The sequence below is a fragment of the Epinephelus fuscoguttatus genome, linkage group LG23 (assembly GCF_011397635.1).
Source record: "Epinephelus fuscoguttatus linkage group LG23, E.fuscoguttatus.final_Chr_v1".
Classification (NCBI taxonomy): Eukaryota; Metazoa; Chordata; class Actinopteri; order Perciformes; family Serranidae; genus Epinephelus; species Epinephelus fuscoguttatus.
Genome location: NC_064774.1, coordinates 13,477,001 through 13,492,916, shown reverse-complemented (window position 1 = coordinate 13,492,916; position 15,916 = coordinate 13,477,001). Strand labels below are relative to the sequence as shown.

The window sequence follows — 15,916 nt, the reverse complement described above, 5'->3', positions numbered from 1 at the left end:
CTACAAGTCACTTTCACCTGTTTACTGCCACATTCATACACTGGTGGCCGATAGTACCACACAAGATGCCACCTGCTACTCAGTTTTTAACACACACTCACACACCGATGACACAGCCATCGGAAGCAAATTGAGATTAAGTATCTTACTTCGACACTTCGACTGGAGGAACCAGGGATCAAACTGGTAATCTTCCGATTAGTGGACGATCCACTCTACCTCTGAGCCACAGCCGCCTCGGTAAAAAAAATGTTGGGCTGGTCACAAACTTTCTCTAATTACAGCTAAACAGTACCCTAAAATATGTTTCTGAAAAAAACTGAGGCAGGAAACAAGCAATACATAACATAATCTTGACCGTCAGTGCGAGGGTCCAAAGGACAGAGGGATGTCGTATGCTGTAAAGCCCTGTGAGGCAAATTGTGATTTGTGATATTGGGCTTTATAAATAAAATTAATTGATTGACTGGTATTTGATCAGCTCTGTCTAGTTGGACAGTTCGATCTGTGTTTCGTAAGCCTGGTGCGTTGCACTGGATAGAGCAGACTGGATGCAGATACAACCAATCAGAGCATTACCAAGCATTACTGATCATACAGATCTTCTGTGCTGCTGGGTTGAAGATGTGTGTGAACTGTGAAGCATCCATTTCGCCAAAAACTTCACTTAATACCTTTAGGTAAAGTCTTCACTTCATACATGACACATACATGACAAAAGTCTGGACAGATGAGAACTGTAACTTGACTAGTTAGGAGAGGCGGACAATAAAAAACACAATTCAATTACAAAACTAATTGGTGAGAAAACCTAATCTAAACACATCTATTCGACCTGACTGCCCAGGTCTTGACCTTTGACCTCACCATATTTCACATCCTTGTTAAGACCCCAGAACCAATTTACAGCCCTCACAGCTGAGCCTAACCTCTGACCTCAGATCCGAAGAAGCGAAAAGATGAATTTCCTTGTTAGCGGAGCTGTCCCACACACACAAACACATACACACACAGTACATTACCTTTACAGATGGCTTTAAAGACGTTAGCAGTCCAGTTCCCAGAGCCCATGCACACTGCCTTCCTGTTTCCCTGGAGACTGTAGCCTTGACGACAGGTGAGCAGGCAAGCTGAGCCCGCCGACACTGCCCTCTTCCCGCAGGCAGGGGGCGACAGTAAGATGTTCTTCAGGGTCACGATGGGGGGACAGCGCACCTCTGGGGGACAGAGTGGGAGAAACCGAAAGATGAATCTGATATCTGATGCAGTTTATTTTGTTCCCGGAAAATTATCTGCAGAGCAAAACTCAGCTGAACTGGATTCCACATCTCATGACTCCTTTGGTTTACTGTTCATGATCAAACATCAGAGCTGCACTTTATTGTGCATTAACTGAATTAGGCTGACGGCAGAAAAAAACAAATCGATTGAGCATTAGAAAACACGCAAATAAACCTCTTCTAAATTATGAGCATGTTTCCTGTGTTACCCCAAAGCGATAAAATCTGGCTCCACTACAAATGCCAACAATAAAGCTATTTTCAGGGGCTGTCTATCAAAAACTGGCACGAAAGCAACAAACATTTGGTCGGAAATCGACCTAAGAAAGCACTAACCACAAGACTCCAACACTGGAGGCCTTTTTATGCATTTTTGGGATGTGGGCCAGTGTGGCTTTCACTTGATGATGGATAGATCTCATTCTCTCCCTCTCTAACTCCTGTTTCATTGGCTCTTGCTGAGGGAGCTATAAAGGGAGAGCTCACTGAGAGGGAGGTTCAACACGGGAGATTTCAATCAGATGAAAAAATATCTGCATCCTCTCAGGGCAACCGAGGCGATCCCGTTTCACCACAGCGCAAACAAACACTAAAACAAACCACTCAGCTGCAACGGCATGCCCACATAGCCCTCTTAGCTGTGTTAAAGAGGTAACGACAGTCTGTGACGGTCAAACAAACAAGCCGTAAGTCACTCAGACCGGGGGGGGGGGGTAGTTATCGATAAACGGAGAGAGCTTTCCGGAAGTTTTTAAATAGAACAGCTAGCTGGTTGGCTGGAAGTGAGTCAGTGCGGGCCGGAGCAGTGAGGCCGGAGGTTTGCGGCCACACACTCTCACACTGTCCCTTTTTTGTGTGTTGGTGTGCCTGACCTGGGTGCTCTCTGCGGCGGGCATGAGTGTGTGCAACTATTTTAACTTAACTATCAGTTCTGAAGTGTGTGGGTAACGTTGTGTGCATGTGTAGCTGTGCTATGAGAACGCAGATGTATCTTTCTCTGGATGATGTAGTGTGGCTCTGTGCAAATACACACCATATGTTTAACCACTGTTCATGTGAGACTGTATGTTCCCATGTGTGTTTACATATGTGTGTGTAAAACCACGTTTTTACATAGAAATAACCAGATCATGTGTTATTTTAGAGTCGCTCATTTGATAAATTATCTTTCTGTTTCTTCAGCTGGACGGGAATCACTCAGCAAAAGCTGAACAGATAATATTACGATCTTGCAGTTAAATACAGTCAGGCTATAAGAAAGATTCACTGCTGCAGAAACCTATTGTGTTTGTTGGAGTGATGACAGAGCCGTGTGATTTATCATAGGAAATAATGCAAATTGAATAACCAAATAAAGAAATCTAATTTAACTCCACAGATGAGGGAACCACAAGACTTTGGATGAAGACACGAATGAAAACAAATAAACTAGTGGTTGAAATAGATGAATTCCCTCAGAGAGGACATAAGTAAAGTGAATTAAACTGGGATTGAACTTTGGCCCTGTGTCTCCTAGGAGATTTTTATCAGGATATCTGCCAAAGTTGCCTCATGTACTGTGCATATACAGTATATTTCAAAAACCTAGTATAAACAGGCTACTAACGAATTCATAACCAACAACAATAAACTGTGATTGTGAAGAGATTGATAGCACGAAACAGATTATGTCTCACGTTACTGTGCAAACAAGTAAGACAGCTGTGCCTCAATTAGGACACAACTTTGCTTTATTTCCTCCTCAACTTTCTATAGTCTTGTTCAGACTGCTAGCCCAAATCTGGTTTTTGGCATCCAGATAGTGTCCACATTGATTTTAGGAGGTCTGGACAACAAATAAACACATGATTTTGCAAACCACATTTCGAATTGGTTTGAAATGTGATTCCAATCAGGTGTCTACAGATTTGTCCACGTCCAGATGTCCTTGCCACAAATTTCCAAGTGTCTCTTACATCACTCACAATGTGACACAGGACATCGATTTCAAGTCCAGAGCAACAGAGGTTCTGAACAGAATCCAAGCTGCTACCGGCTGAGCAGATGGATGTGGATCTGACTAGATCTGGGCGTCAGACAGCAGTTCCCCTGCCCGCGGTAATGCTTGAGTAGACTGGAGTTTTCAAACAGCATGGTGGGAAATAAGAGCGATGTCCTCTTGCAAAACCAGCGCAGTTTGGCAGTACTTTGATCTAGAAAATAAAAACATGGCGGTGCTAGCCACATCCCCCTTTTTTCCAGATTTACTTCCAGGGTATGTGGCCCACTGTATATGCACAGTGGTGTGTTCCTGCTCGACCCACAGACTTAATATTGTGATGGCCTCACAGATCACTTTTTATAATGGTGGTCTATGAGGAAAATGCTTTTTTAACCACAGGGGATTTTTTCACGGCAATACTGCAAGTAGCCACTGGGGAAAATTGGAAGCAAGACTGAACTGTGTTCCCGGGGGCTTGGCGGAGTGCTACAGAGGACAACATGGAGAACAATAGTAGGTGGACAGACGCTGAAATAAACTGTCCATTGGCACTTTGGAGGGAGGCTTCTGTACAGGCAGAGCTGAAGGGGGCAAAGATCTCAGTTGCTGGCATTGGAAAACAGCATCACCAGGGAAGCTACACAGTTACTGATGCCTAAGTGGTTTCCATAGCAACCAGTGCAGATAGGCTGGTGATGGCAGGACACACAAGTCTGATCTGATCACTTGCAAATAACAGTGTGGACAGTCTGATTTGCCTGCAGTCTAAACATAGCCCAAGGCATTCATCATGACAGGCTGCGGTTCCTCCTCAAAGTTTTCTTTTATCCTCGCAATGAATCATGGGGCCTCCTTTCTTTTGGAATCATACTTCTGGCTTTGGAAATGAGGTCAATGTGTTCAATAAAGCATTTTGATACAGGACCACCGTGTGCCACAAAGACTAATATACAAACAGAAAAATTACCACATGCCTTAAAAAGAGGAAGAAAATGTTCTTTTCCGTTGGCAGCCGGTGTAGAAAGTGAAAGGACAGAACACCTCATGACAACGTGAACCAGATTTTTTCCATCATCAGACGTAGCGCACGTGGTGAGATAGAGGTTTGGAGGTGATGAAGGCTTACCCACACACCGAGGTTGGGGTCCACTCCACTGGGAGTTGGCCTGGCAGGTGAGTCTGGAGTCTCCCTCTAGCCTGTAGCCTCGCTCACAGCCCGCCTGACACTCCGCCCTGAAGGAGGTGCCGCCATTGTTGCACCTCAGGAAGCCGTGCGGGGGCCGAGAGAGGGGCGGGCAGGAGCGGACTGTGGGTTGAAGGAAATATACATGAGAATTTGATCCCGCAAAACAAAAAAAGAAATATACATATATTGCAGTATATATCAGTGGATCCATGTCTTGTGTTTTTATGGTTCCTTTTGAACTACTTTTATTTATCACAGCATTTTCAACTCACTTTTATGGCTTATAAAAATGTCACAATCACAGAAACATTTAAAACTGAAAAAATATACTTCAATCTGCATATCCCCACTTGGTCGTTCTTCAATATGACTTAAACAAACAATTACGTAGAACTGTATTTGAGCTGCGAATGCTAAATATGAGGTGTAACTTATAAACACAGGTACTGTGCATAAATCACAAGAGGAGGAGAAAACATTAAATCAGCTGCAGGAATGCACCGCACTATTATCATCGTTGTCTTCGACTTGGGACCTATCATTTAACCCCAAACGTGAAAGTCCCCATGAAATAAAGCAAAAACTCCTCATGCCTGCCTGTTCTGAGTTATGCTGAGGTCTACAGAAGGGTGTGTGGTGTGTTATTTCTCATCACCACCCATAGACAGACAGGCGGGTTCAGAGGAGACCCCCTCCCTCAGGGCTTAACTAGTTGGGAGGTCCTACAGTATGTGGCGAGGACTAGACAGAGTGTAACACATACAAGCAGACATATGCACACACACTTAGAAAATATATACCCAAAAGCCACTGCTATAAATCTTCAACACACACCCTTGAATATTCAGTGTCTTGGTATTTCTGAGTCACACTGCTGCCGTCTTTCTCTTAAAAGTGGCATTTTCCTCATTAATCTCTTGACCTCTCAAGACTCCCTGCTCCCTTTCTTTCTTTCCCTTCTTGAACTCCCACACACCCTTGCTTCCTTCTGTCCTTACATCCCTTTTTCCTCTCTCTCTCTAACTGGATCCTCCCTACCTTTCTTCCTCTCAACATCTGGCCTGGCAGAGAGCAGTAGTCTCCCAGTGAATGTTGATTCCTTGTTCAGTCTAAACACACATGATCCCAATACACGGCAAGAGATCTTTACACGACGGCGCCACACACAGATTCCCTCTCACTCTCACTTGTAATAATAAGTCAGAACAGCAGATCAACGCATATCCTTCATATTGATATGTCGATTTAATGCTATATAAATGTTTATGAAGGTTCGCAGACATCAGACGGGAGGCAGCAGGCTCTGAGGGCTTTGATGAATGTCCCAGAGTTTAATGAGGAATCATACGAGACATATGTGTGTGTGTATGGAGGAACCTGCTGGGATCAATCAGACAAGCTTGCATTGTTTTCGTGTAATCACTTTAAAGCCAGGAGCAATATGTTGCAATATACTGTATGCATTATTCAAGATGATACAAAGTCTGCAACACTGTGATTGAAAAAAGAAAAGTTGTAATGTTGTGTAACTTGCGAGATATGCGCTATAATTGGAGCCAGAACACATGATTTGAGCTGAAACTATTAGTTGATTAATCAAGAAGTTGATTGTCAGAAAATTCATTGGCAGCAGTTCTGATATGAAAAGACTGCACAAAAATGATCTGGATTCAGCTTCTAAAATCCAAAAATCTTTATATCATTATGAACTGAAAACCTCTGGGGCTTGGACTGTTGGTTGGATGTGGTTGGAGATCCTTGACACGTGTCTATTTAATACTAATTTGAGGCAGATATGTTTAAGACTTGTTCCTCTTTGTCCAAACTTTTCCTTCCCTTTGGACATGTTCCACAGGAGTAGATTTAATGTGTTTGATATCACTGGAAGTTTCATGATATATTTTAGCACGTTTATTCTTAAATTCACTTGTCTTTTCTAGTTCTGGAGAGCTCTGAGGTTACAAAAATGTTTCTTAATGCTATTTTCTGACTGGTAACACATGTGCTTTCACTAAGTTCAAGGCGATCAGCAGGCACACCCATCAATGTAGTCCTCTGATTGGATAATTGGATGTAGGGCTGGGAAAAACACTGATATGATATAGATATCGTGATATGAGACTAGACTAGATATCATCTTAAATGTCGTCATTTGCTGGTTACATTGAAGTAAAGTGATGTAATTTTCTGAACTAAGCAGACTGTTCTAGCTGTTCTATTATTTGTCTTTAACCACTTGGTCATTATATCCACATTACTGATGATTATTCATCAACAATCTCGTTGTGTATTGTTGGAATATCAATGTTGAGGTAGTTGGTCAGGCCCACACCTTATAATTAAATAAACATTTCTAAGAAGCAAAACAGTGCGCAGGAGTTCTTGGCTGGACAAACACAGGAATACGGCGGAACACTATGGCCATGCAAGATAACGGGTTACCGGCGACCGAGAAGTCCGGCTCTAGGTCCAATAATTTCCTCTTTGTTGGTGTCATGACTGCCCAGAAATACCTGAACAGCCAAGCCGTGGCAGCACACAGGTATGTGATGTGTCAGAGGAGAAACGAGCCGTTCACATTTCTCTCTTTGTGGCAGGTAATGGCCCACAAACCTCACCGCACTTTAGGGACTGTTCTTTACTTATGAAGGGACTGTTCTTTACTTGTCAGGGGAGGAGGGTTGCTGGTTGATTTTTATTTTATTTATTCATTTTATTTTGATCCCCCCTATGTTAATCACTTATTGATGCTGTTTTTGAAGTATGAATAAGTCAATAAGTAATTTATTCCATTGAAATATCATTGATGTATTATAGAAAAGGGATTTATCTTTTTAATGACAAAAGGCACATCTGCCTCATTTCTGCTGGGGTATCGTGATACTACTCAGAACCGTGATACTTTCACTGGTATCGTACCGTGGGTCCCAATTTTGGTACCGTGACAACACTAAAAGGCAGTGTGAATGGAAGTTTCTGGTAAGTGCTGAAACTGTAAATTCCCAATTTTTAGTGGCAGTAAACCCACAGATTAACTTGCTTTTAGCTACACCTGTGCATGATGGCTGCCATGAGTATCCTTCGTCTTTTTGGAGCGTTGGTGGTGCAAGTCCTGAGAATTTGTGCACATGAATAGTAGTGGCAGTGTTGGCAAACTACATTTCGCTGCTTTTCCTGCTGTGATCTCAGAATTAACAATAATGTAACCTCCTTGAGTATGTTTACTGTTTACATTATGCAAATCCAGAAGTTTTTTATGGTCTAAATTCTCTGGTGCCCTCTAGTGGATTCTTCCAGTAACACACATAGCACATCGGCAAGTATGTGAACAATTAGATTCACGACGAAGCCAGCTGTGTATGCGAAGACGTGCTTAAAAAGCAAGTGTATCTCCAGCCTTAGTTACAACATCAGAGAGACAGCACAAGTTCAATAAAAAGACACCATACAAAGATAAAAGAAACATAAAAAACCTCCAGTTGTGATGATATTCATCTTATTATCATGCATCAGACTGGCTCCGTTCTAACCTCTGCAGCTGGCTGGTGTCCCTGACCAGGTGCCATCAGCCTGGCACAGCCTGATGCTGGTTCCTTGGAGGTCAAAATCTGGCTCGCATCGCACGCCACAGGCCGCATCGAAGTGGTTGTTACATACATTTTGGACGAAAAAGCCGTTTTCTGGAGGGAACAGTGCCGGGCAGTACACCACTGCAAGGAAAGAGGAGAATATATTTGTGAAATCCCAAATTTCATACTGTAGCTAACACAGAGCGACACTGAAAAACAAACAATGTAACAAAGACAGAGAAAGCCTGTCAATGGGAAACACACCACAGTGGAAAGTTAATGTTCCTGACAGAAAGGATAAGAAAGCGTGAAAGCAGAAAATTACAGGTTGTCAAACATCCCCTCCCCGATCTACACAGAGGGAGGAAGAAGAGAGTAGTCCATGAAACTTATGATTAATGAACGTTGTTGTTTTCAGATGAACTGCTGTGTGGAAATCACTGGCTCATTCTTCAAGGAATGGGAGGGCCACTGGAATTTCTGGAAGCAGGGTGAGTACGCTCTGATACTAACCTCATACTTCTGTGGAATACTGTGTTTCTGTGGCAGTTGATTCATCTTCATGCATCACTACATTAACAAATCCTTATGGTTTCACTGTCTTTGTCCACTGCCCTTACTGACCACAAGTGCTCCCATACTTCTTACTCTATGAAAGACTGACTTGTTGGGTGAGTTAAAAAAATAAAGTGCGCACTTTGACGGAGGAGTTTTTCTTTACTGACTGGCTGTTTGTAGATAAGTAAGGTAAGTTATACTTCATTACTCACCATGGGGAAATCTGTCCTCTGCAACAAGGTACCATGTCCATCTTTTTAGAGTAAACCTTTCACAGTGGGGTTTGAGCCCAGATGTGTCACACTGTGTTGTTTTGAGGCAGATATGTTAAATCATTTGCTGTCTTCCAAAAGCATCAACTTTAGACCCTGTAAACATTCAGCTGTTAAGAATTATCACTGCTTATACCAGCTGGTCAGTTCTGCTAAGTGCTAACTGCTCCGTTCAAATCACAGACTGTAAAAATAATGGACGCAGCTACCGTGACGTCACTCATTGGTTGGTGTTTTTAAGCATCCAGATTGGCCATCCTGTAGTTTCTGGAGCCAGAAGTGACCCTATTTGGGCAAGAGGCTCGAGCTGTGGAGGGAGGGCAAGGGGTGGATCTGACTGAGAAGTAGAGGACACTATGAGCAAACAGTCTGTCAGAGCGGCCCGCCCTTAATCATGCATAACTTTAAGCCTACGTAACATTTAAACAGGCGAGTTGTATGAAACTTAAGCCTCGTACAGTTGTCCTGAAAGAGGGAAATTAGCGATAGAGACCAAAACTGTTTTAGTACCAGGCTGTTAACATGTTTATTTCTGCTGTAAAGTTGGGTATTTTAACCTGGGAATCAATGTGGATCGACTTGCTTCCAGAGCAGCCTCAAGTGGCCATTCAAGGGACTGCATTTTTTGGCACTTAAGTGTTGGCTTCATTTTTCAGCCCCAGAGGTTGCCGCTTGGTTCAAACCAGTGGCGTGCAGTCCCTTGTAAATCAGATTTTCAAACTAAATAAAATGTAATATAAAAAACTTGTATTTCTATTATTGCTGTTTATTCTTGTGATTTCTATATTTCGTTAGTTACTGCAACAGTCTAGATGTTACACGACATGTAACAGTAACACATCACAGACTCTGATATAACCAGGGTAATAAGCAGAGCTTTGAATGCTGATTTACCATGAATGTAAGCCAAAAAACCATGTTGCTCATCCGCACATGATCATGCACTCTACAGCACTGACCTCAAAAACCAGAATTATTTTTGCGCCTTCTTGCATAAATATTCTAGAAATGCACTAAAGTGGTCTTTATTATATTTTAAAATTAAGATTCCACACTGAAAATGTGTGCAGTTGGATTTGAATGTCACTGCTTCAGAATTCATTACAGCAAAACTAAATCAGGTAAACATCAATGTAATCATGGCAGCTGCCAATGTTGCTGAGTTGAGTTGAACAATTTTGCAAAACGGATTTCCACAGCACAGCTACATCAACAAAACAGACAGAAAAGTGTGAGGTCTTTTCAAACAGAGAAAAAGAAAAGATTGGAGTTTTACAATACCATCATTGTGTTCACCAGGAAAGATTGATGGATGGATTTTATCTACATGTAGCCTACATCTACAGACTAGTGAGTCAGAGTACATTTATACAACATGTTTGGCTTTAAATTGAATTGCCCTGTGTGTTTTGATAGTTGTTAACTGAAGGTATAGCAGAAACATGGTGCTCAATGCACCATAATTAAGAGTAAAGATGGTTGCATTCTCATGCTGAACATAGGCTGATTAGTGGTTACATTTCAGAAGTTGTCTCTTTGTATTATGCCATTCTTGTATGTGATTCCTGTGTCATCGCTGATGAGAACCGGATTGATATTGACCTGCCTGCCTGTGCACACGTGTCCGTAAATGAAAGAAGAAACACCTCATAGGTTAAATCTGGCCTTTCATAAAGCAGTCCCTTCCTTGTTACTGACCTCACCACACATCACTGGTTCAAACACACTCATTCTTATTCAGCAGAAATTTTGTCTTTAGACAGCCTTGCATAAATGGCATGTTTAAACATTAAACATCATCATCTAAGTTTAAAATAGTGTTAATAACAAATGAGAAGCCTTTATAAGAAGGATGCAGGTTTAATCATTAACCTGTTTTTATAAAACTAAAACTAGAAATAAAGGTGTGAAAAGTGATTTTCTGCAGGAGCACGCACAGGATCGAGATCCATTGAGCTAAATCAAATAAAGCTGATAGTTAACAGATCACTCCTCTCACCCTGGCAGGTCATGCCTACTGGCTGATAGCCCGGCTTGCAGGCGCAGTCATTGAGGGAGGTGCTGCCTGGCTGGGAGGTGTGCTGCGAGTCGGGGCAGGACAGGCAGGTGCTCAGGCCTCCTGGTGTTCCCTCTGGTTTATAGGTGCCGGGTGGACATGCTGGAAAGAGAGAGGGGAGAGGAGAAATGCTGTGGTCAGACACAAACGCTCACTATAAATGTCTGTAATGTCACACACAGAGAAAAAGACACAAAAGACAGCTGGATGGAATGACTGGATGATGGACATGTTTATAAGAAAATTAAGCTGAAATGAAAAACTGCTTTGCTACTGCGAGAAGAGTACTGCTTCGTGAGTGAAACTGAAAAACAGCTTTGCAGATTTATGTGGAGACTTTGATCATATTCGTGTCTGGACATGTCCTGGCGGAAAATGTGGCGAAAATGACAAAATGATCTCACTGGCTAGGTGAAAAAGACAAGTCGAGTTCAAAATCTTAATTATTCCAAGCAGGGGAAACTTGTGGCACCAAAAGTTTTCTTTTTACAAAGGAAATGCAACAATCAAAGAAAAGGTTTATGAGCGTCTAAAAGCAGTTACGGATTGCATGTAAGCACACATGGGCTGTATTAGAGACAGCCTTTTGATCACCTGCATGTGCACACACACACTCACACACAGAGAGACACAATAAAGCATGTTTCCTATTAGCATCACCTGAGTCCGATCAGAGGACATGCTATAAGGATGAAGCAGCAGAGGTCATACGAAGGTCCTCCAACATTCTCTCATTCACCATCAATCTGCTTTGTGTCAGTGCATCACTTGTGTTGCAGGGGAGTGAAAATGAATGACTGAATCCATCACATGGTTTTATCGGGGGTTTAAAGGTTACTTTCACATGGGATTGTTCATAAATTACGAATTAACTGATTAAACCTGTAATCAGTGACTCACTGTAATATGTTCGGTGACGTAATGTGCGTGTAATTAACTGATATCCAGTGATCTCATGAGCTTCTGATGTTTTTAGATTAACTTCTTTGAATTAGCTCCAAAATAATTCAGATTATGATTACCTGAATTATGTTATTACCAGGGACAACAAGCCCTTATCGGACATTATACGGGTAGTTTCACACAAGCAATTTTCTGTGCTGGTAATTCCCATAATTCACAGCGATTACTGGTGCACTTTGGAGGGAAAGGCCTTTATCAGTTGCTTCCAAAAGTCAAAGCAATTTTCTTCTGTTGCTGTGTATCCAAACCACTTTAAAGGAAGCACAAAAACATGATTCGCACCAACTGTTTTACCGTCACGTCCACAGTCACACTGTTTAAGTTTAGAAAACCCTCTTAGGGCTTACTACAAAATGACTAAACACATGTTTGTATCATCAACTAAACCCTTGGTCCATTGGATGTCAGGGTGTAATTAGGAATGCCTGTTGTGGTTTCCTGCAGCCCAGGGCAGCTTTTCCGGTGTTTTCTTTGGTCTGATAGTTTGTCTGGAGCCCAAAGCAGTGTTAATTTAGCGAATGAAAATTATCACAATAAACCTTCATCAACGACCTTGTTTCCATGACTAATATGAGACATTAATGAGCTGAAAAAAGATTTTTGATAAAAACTAACGGACGGAACTATTCTATCCATCAAAATATAAGCTATGGCATTGGTTGAACAGGTTGAGAGATATATGAGGCTTCCAGAATGGCAGCCATACAAGTGATGATGTCCCAAACCAGCAGCAAGTACATACCAACAACATGATGGCTTCAATACAAAAAGTGTTATGTCAGACAAAAAAAAGCTCCAGATCTATGAACACCCTTTACTCATAACCTGGCAGAAAGGAAAACACAATGCATGGTAGTAACAGGAGACAAAGAGACATCCTGTGGCAACATATTAGGTGGGAAGTATGCGACCAACCAAGAGAAACTTGAAGGTGCACTACCCTGCTATTTATGCCACGGTAAGTTTGCTAACTCTAACTTTAAATGATAATTTTAACATCAGCTAACATCAAGTCAATGTCACTGCCACAACCAAATTGAGATACCTGTATTATGAATATATAATTGAATTAGTTCAAAGCGAAAAAACATTTTGACTTAAAGTAACGACTAAAATTTGACTACAACCTTTTGAGTTTTCATTAACTAAAACTAGACTAAAACTACGAAGGATAAAAATGACACAAATGTGACTAAAGTTACTGAGCAATCTTGTCTAAAGATTACAACTAAATCTAAAATAGCTGACAAAATTAACACGCCCAAATTATGTACTCATGTTATCATAGAAGTCTGAGAAGACTAATGAGTGTTTATATTTTGGGGTCTGCAGTAAAAGAACATCTGGCATCACCAACATGACTTGGATGACTGGTTTTCTGCTAATCGACTGGTTGACTATTTTATGTGCATCATAGCTGACTAATGCTGTACCACTGTGCACATTTTGTTTTATTGTCGGTGCTATGAGCAGGGTGCTTTTCATACTGATGTCCTCACGTTTTGCTATTTTTCTGTTTAGATTTGGAAAAAACCTAATGTTTGGTGTTAATTATCCATGATTACACATGAATGTATTTTATGTTCAAACACCAGAGCCATCAAGTGTGGACTAACCACTGACATTTTAGCTCTATGAAGAGCCGAAGTGAAACCAGACCATCTGGGTTCTGATCCAGGAGTAAAGAAACCATTCAAAATACCATTAACATTTGTAACTGTACTAATAACTACAAATCCAGCTTTGAAATAGTATGGCTTAATGTCAGTCATATTGCTTGTTTTAAATGTCTAGATAAGGACAGTACCTTATTGGAAAAACTTTAATGAATACCATTTCCCATAAGCCCAGAGACCTTCAGGAGCTATTACTCGTGACATGTAGCCAATACAAAATGGTGACCGTATCAGAGCCAAAGTGACATGTTTTTCACTTATTTTGTCAACTATCAGATGAAAAAAATAACAGACTTTAGAGCATGAAGGTTGGTTAGTTTAAGGATGTGGATGAAACCATGATACGATGACGAAAGAACTTATGCTGTAACGTTTGTAGTTTTTAATGGGAAAGTGTTAAAATAACAAAGGTTTTAATTTCTAATCTCAATCACTATAGAGAATATTGATTTGTCTTAGAATATGGAAACTGACCCCATGAACACACTTCATTTTTTCATAAAGAACTATGACAGAAAGACTTCAGCTGTCTATCTAGTGTATAAGTTGTCTAGTTCCAGCTTTCATGCAGATGCACAGTGATTTCCTGAATGTGCATGTTTGAGCCACTCACAATGACGTTGAGAGGTTGACAATGTAGTGCATCACCAGGGACCCACAGGCAGTCTTGTGAGTGGGTCCCCAGGGAACCACTTAGTAGGAGTGCCTAATAAAATTTGTGTTCTTTGACAAACTGTAGTGTTAGACTCTTGTTTGATGTTATAAGGTCCTAATTGTGGTCATATTCATGCATGTTAAAAATGATTCTGAAAGCTAAATCAAATCCCAAATCTAGAACCTATTTATAAACTACAGACTGTATATATATCTTTATATATGGTCTATATACAAAACATTGTCACATATAAATGTCACATTTTGAGCTGAGTTTAGAGAGCAACAAAATCATCTACCCAGTATAAGGTAAATCAGATGTCATAAGTGAATGTAAACTGTGATAATCCCACTAACATAGATTTTTTTTTTTTTTGGGTAAAGATTATTTTTTTGGGCTTTTTGCCTTTAATGACAGGACAGATTGAAATGGGGTGTGAGAGAGAGAGAGAGAGTGGGGGTTGACATGCAGCAAAGGAACCTGCGACCGCTGCAGAGAGGTATCGCCTCTGTACATGGGGCGCCGGCACTATCCACTACGCTACCGACGCCCCCTAAAATAGAATTTTGATGGATAATCCATAAAAATTTCGATAAGGTTTTGTATATACAACCCCTGGCAAAAATTATGGAATCACCAGTCTTGGAGGATGTTCATTCAGTTGTTTAATTTTGTAGAAAAAAAGCAGATCACAGACATGACACAAAACTAAAGTCATTTCAAATGGCAACTTTCTGGCTTTAAGAAACACTAAAAGAAATCAAGAAAAAAAATTGTGGTAGTCAGTAACAGTTACTTTCTTAGACCAAGCAGAGGGAAAAAATTATGTAATCACTCAATTCTGAGGAAAAGATTACGGAATCATGAAGAACAAACAAACAAAAGAACACTTCAACATACCACTAGTACTTTGTTGCACCACCTCTGGCTTTTATAACAGCTTGCAGTCTCTAAGGCATGGACTTAATGAGTGACAAACAGTACTCTTCATCAATCTGGCTCCAACTTTCTCTGATTGCTGTTGCCAGATCAGCTTTGCAGGTTGGAGCCTTGTCATGGACCATTTTCTTCAACTTCCACCACAGATTTTCAATTGGATTGAGATCTGGACTATTTGCAGGCCATGACATTGACCTTATGTGTCTTTCTTCAAGGAATGTTTTCACAGTTTTTGCTCTATGGCAAGATGCATTATCATCTTGAAAAATGATTTCATCATCCCCAAACATCCTTTCAATTGATGGGATAAGAAAAGTGTCCAAAATGTCAATGTAAACTTGTGCATTTATTGAAGATGTAATGACAGCCATCTCCCCAGTGCCTTTACCTGACATGCAGCCCCATATCATCAATGACTGTGGAAATTTGCATGTTTTCTTCAGGCAGTCGTCTTCATAAATCTCATTGGAACGGCACCAAACAAAAGTTCCAGCATCATCACCTTGCCCAATGCAGATTCGCGATTCATCACTGAATATGACTTTCATCCAGTCATCCGCAGTCCACAATTGCTTTTCCTTAGCCCATTGTAGCCTTGTTTTTTTCTGTTTAGGTGTTAATGATGGCTTTCGTTTAGCTTTTCTGTATGTAAATCCCATTTCCTTTAGGCGATTTCTTACAGTTCGGTCACAGACGTTGACTCCAGTTTCCTCCCATTTGTTCCTCATTTGTTTTGCTGTGCATTTTCTGTTTTCAAGACATACTGCTTTAAGTTTTCTGT

The 15,916-nt window shown here is 41.0% G+C and overlaps 1 protein-coding gene across 5 annotated transcripts in view; it reads right to left on the bottom strand.

Annotated features, from left to right (window-relative positions):
* The window catches only part of svep1 (sushi, von Willebrand factor type A, EGF and pentraxin domain containing 1), a 146,472-nt gene that overhangs the window by 55,747 nt on the left and 74,809 nt on the right, over positions 1-15,916 (bottom strand). For all 5 annotated transcript variants that reach the window (XR_007448653.1, XR_007448651.1, XR_007448652.1 and 2 more), the window contains 4 exons: positions 10,846-11,004; positions 7,978-8,157; positions 4,388-4,567; positions 1,023-1,217 (listed from right to left, as the gene is read on the bottom strand). Coding sequence is in view for 1 of the 5 variants with exons in the window: in XM_049568935.1 (XP_049424892.1) it covers positions 1,023-1,217; positions 4,388-4,567; positions 7,978-8,157; positions 10,846-11,004 (714 nt within the window). In the remaining 4 variants the exon portion in view is untranslated. The remainder of the gene's footprint in view (positions 1-1,022; positions 1,218-4,387; positions 4,568-7,977; positions 8,158-10,845; positions 11,005-15,916) is intronic.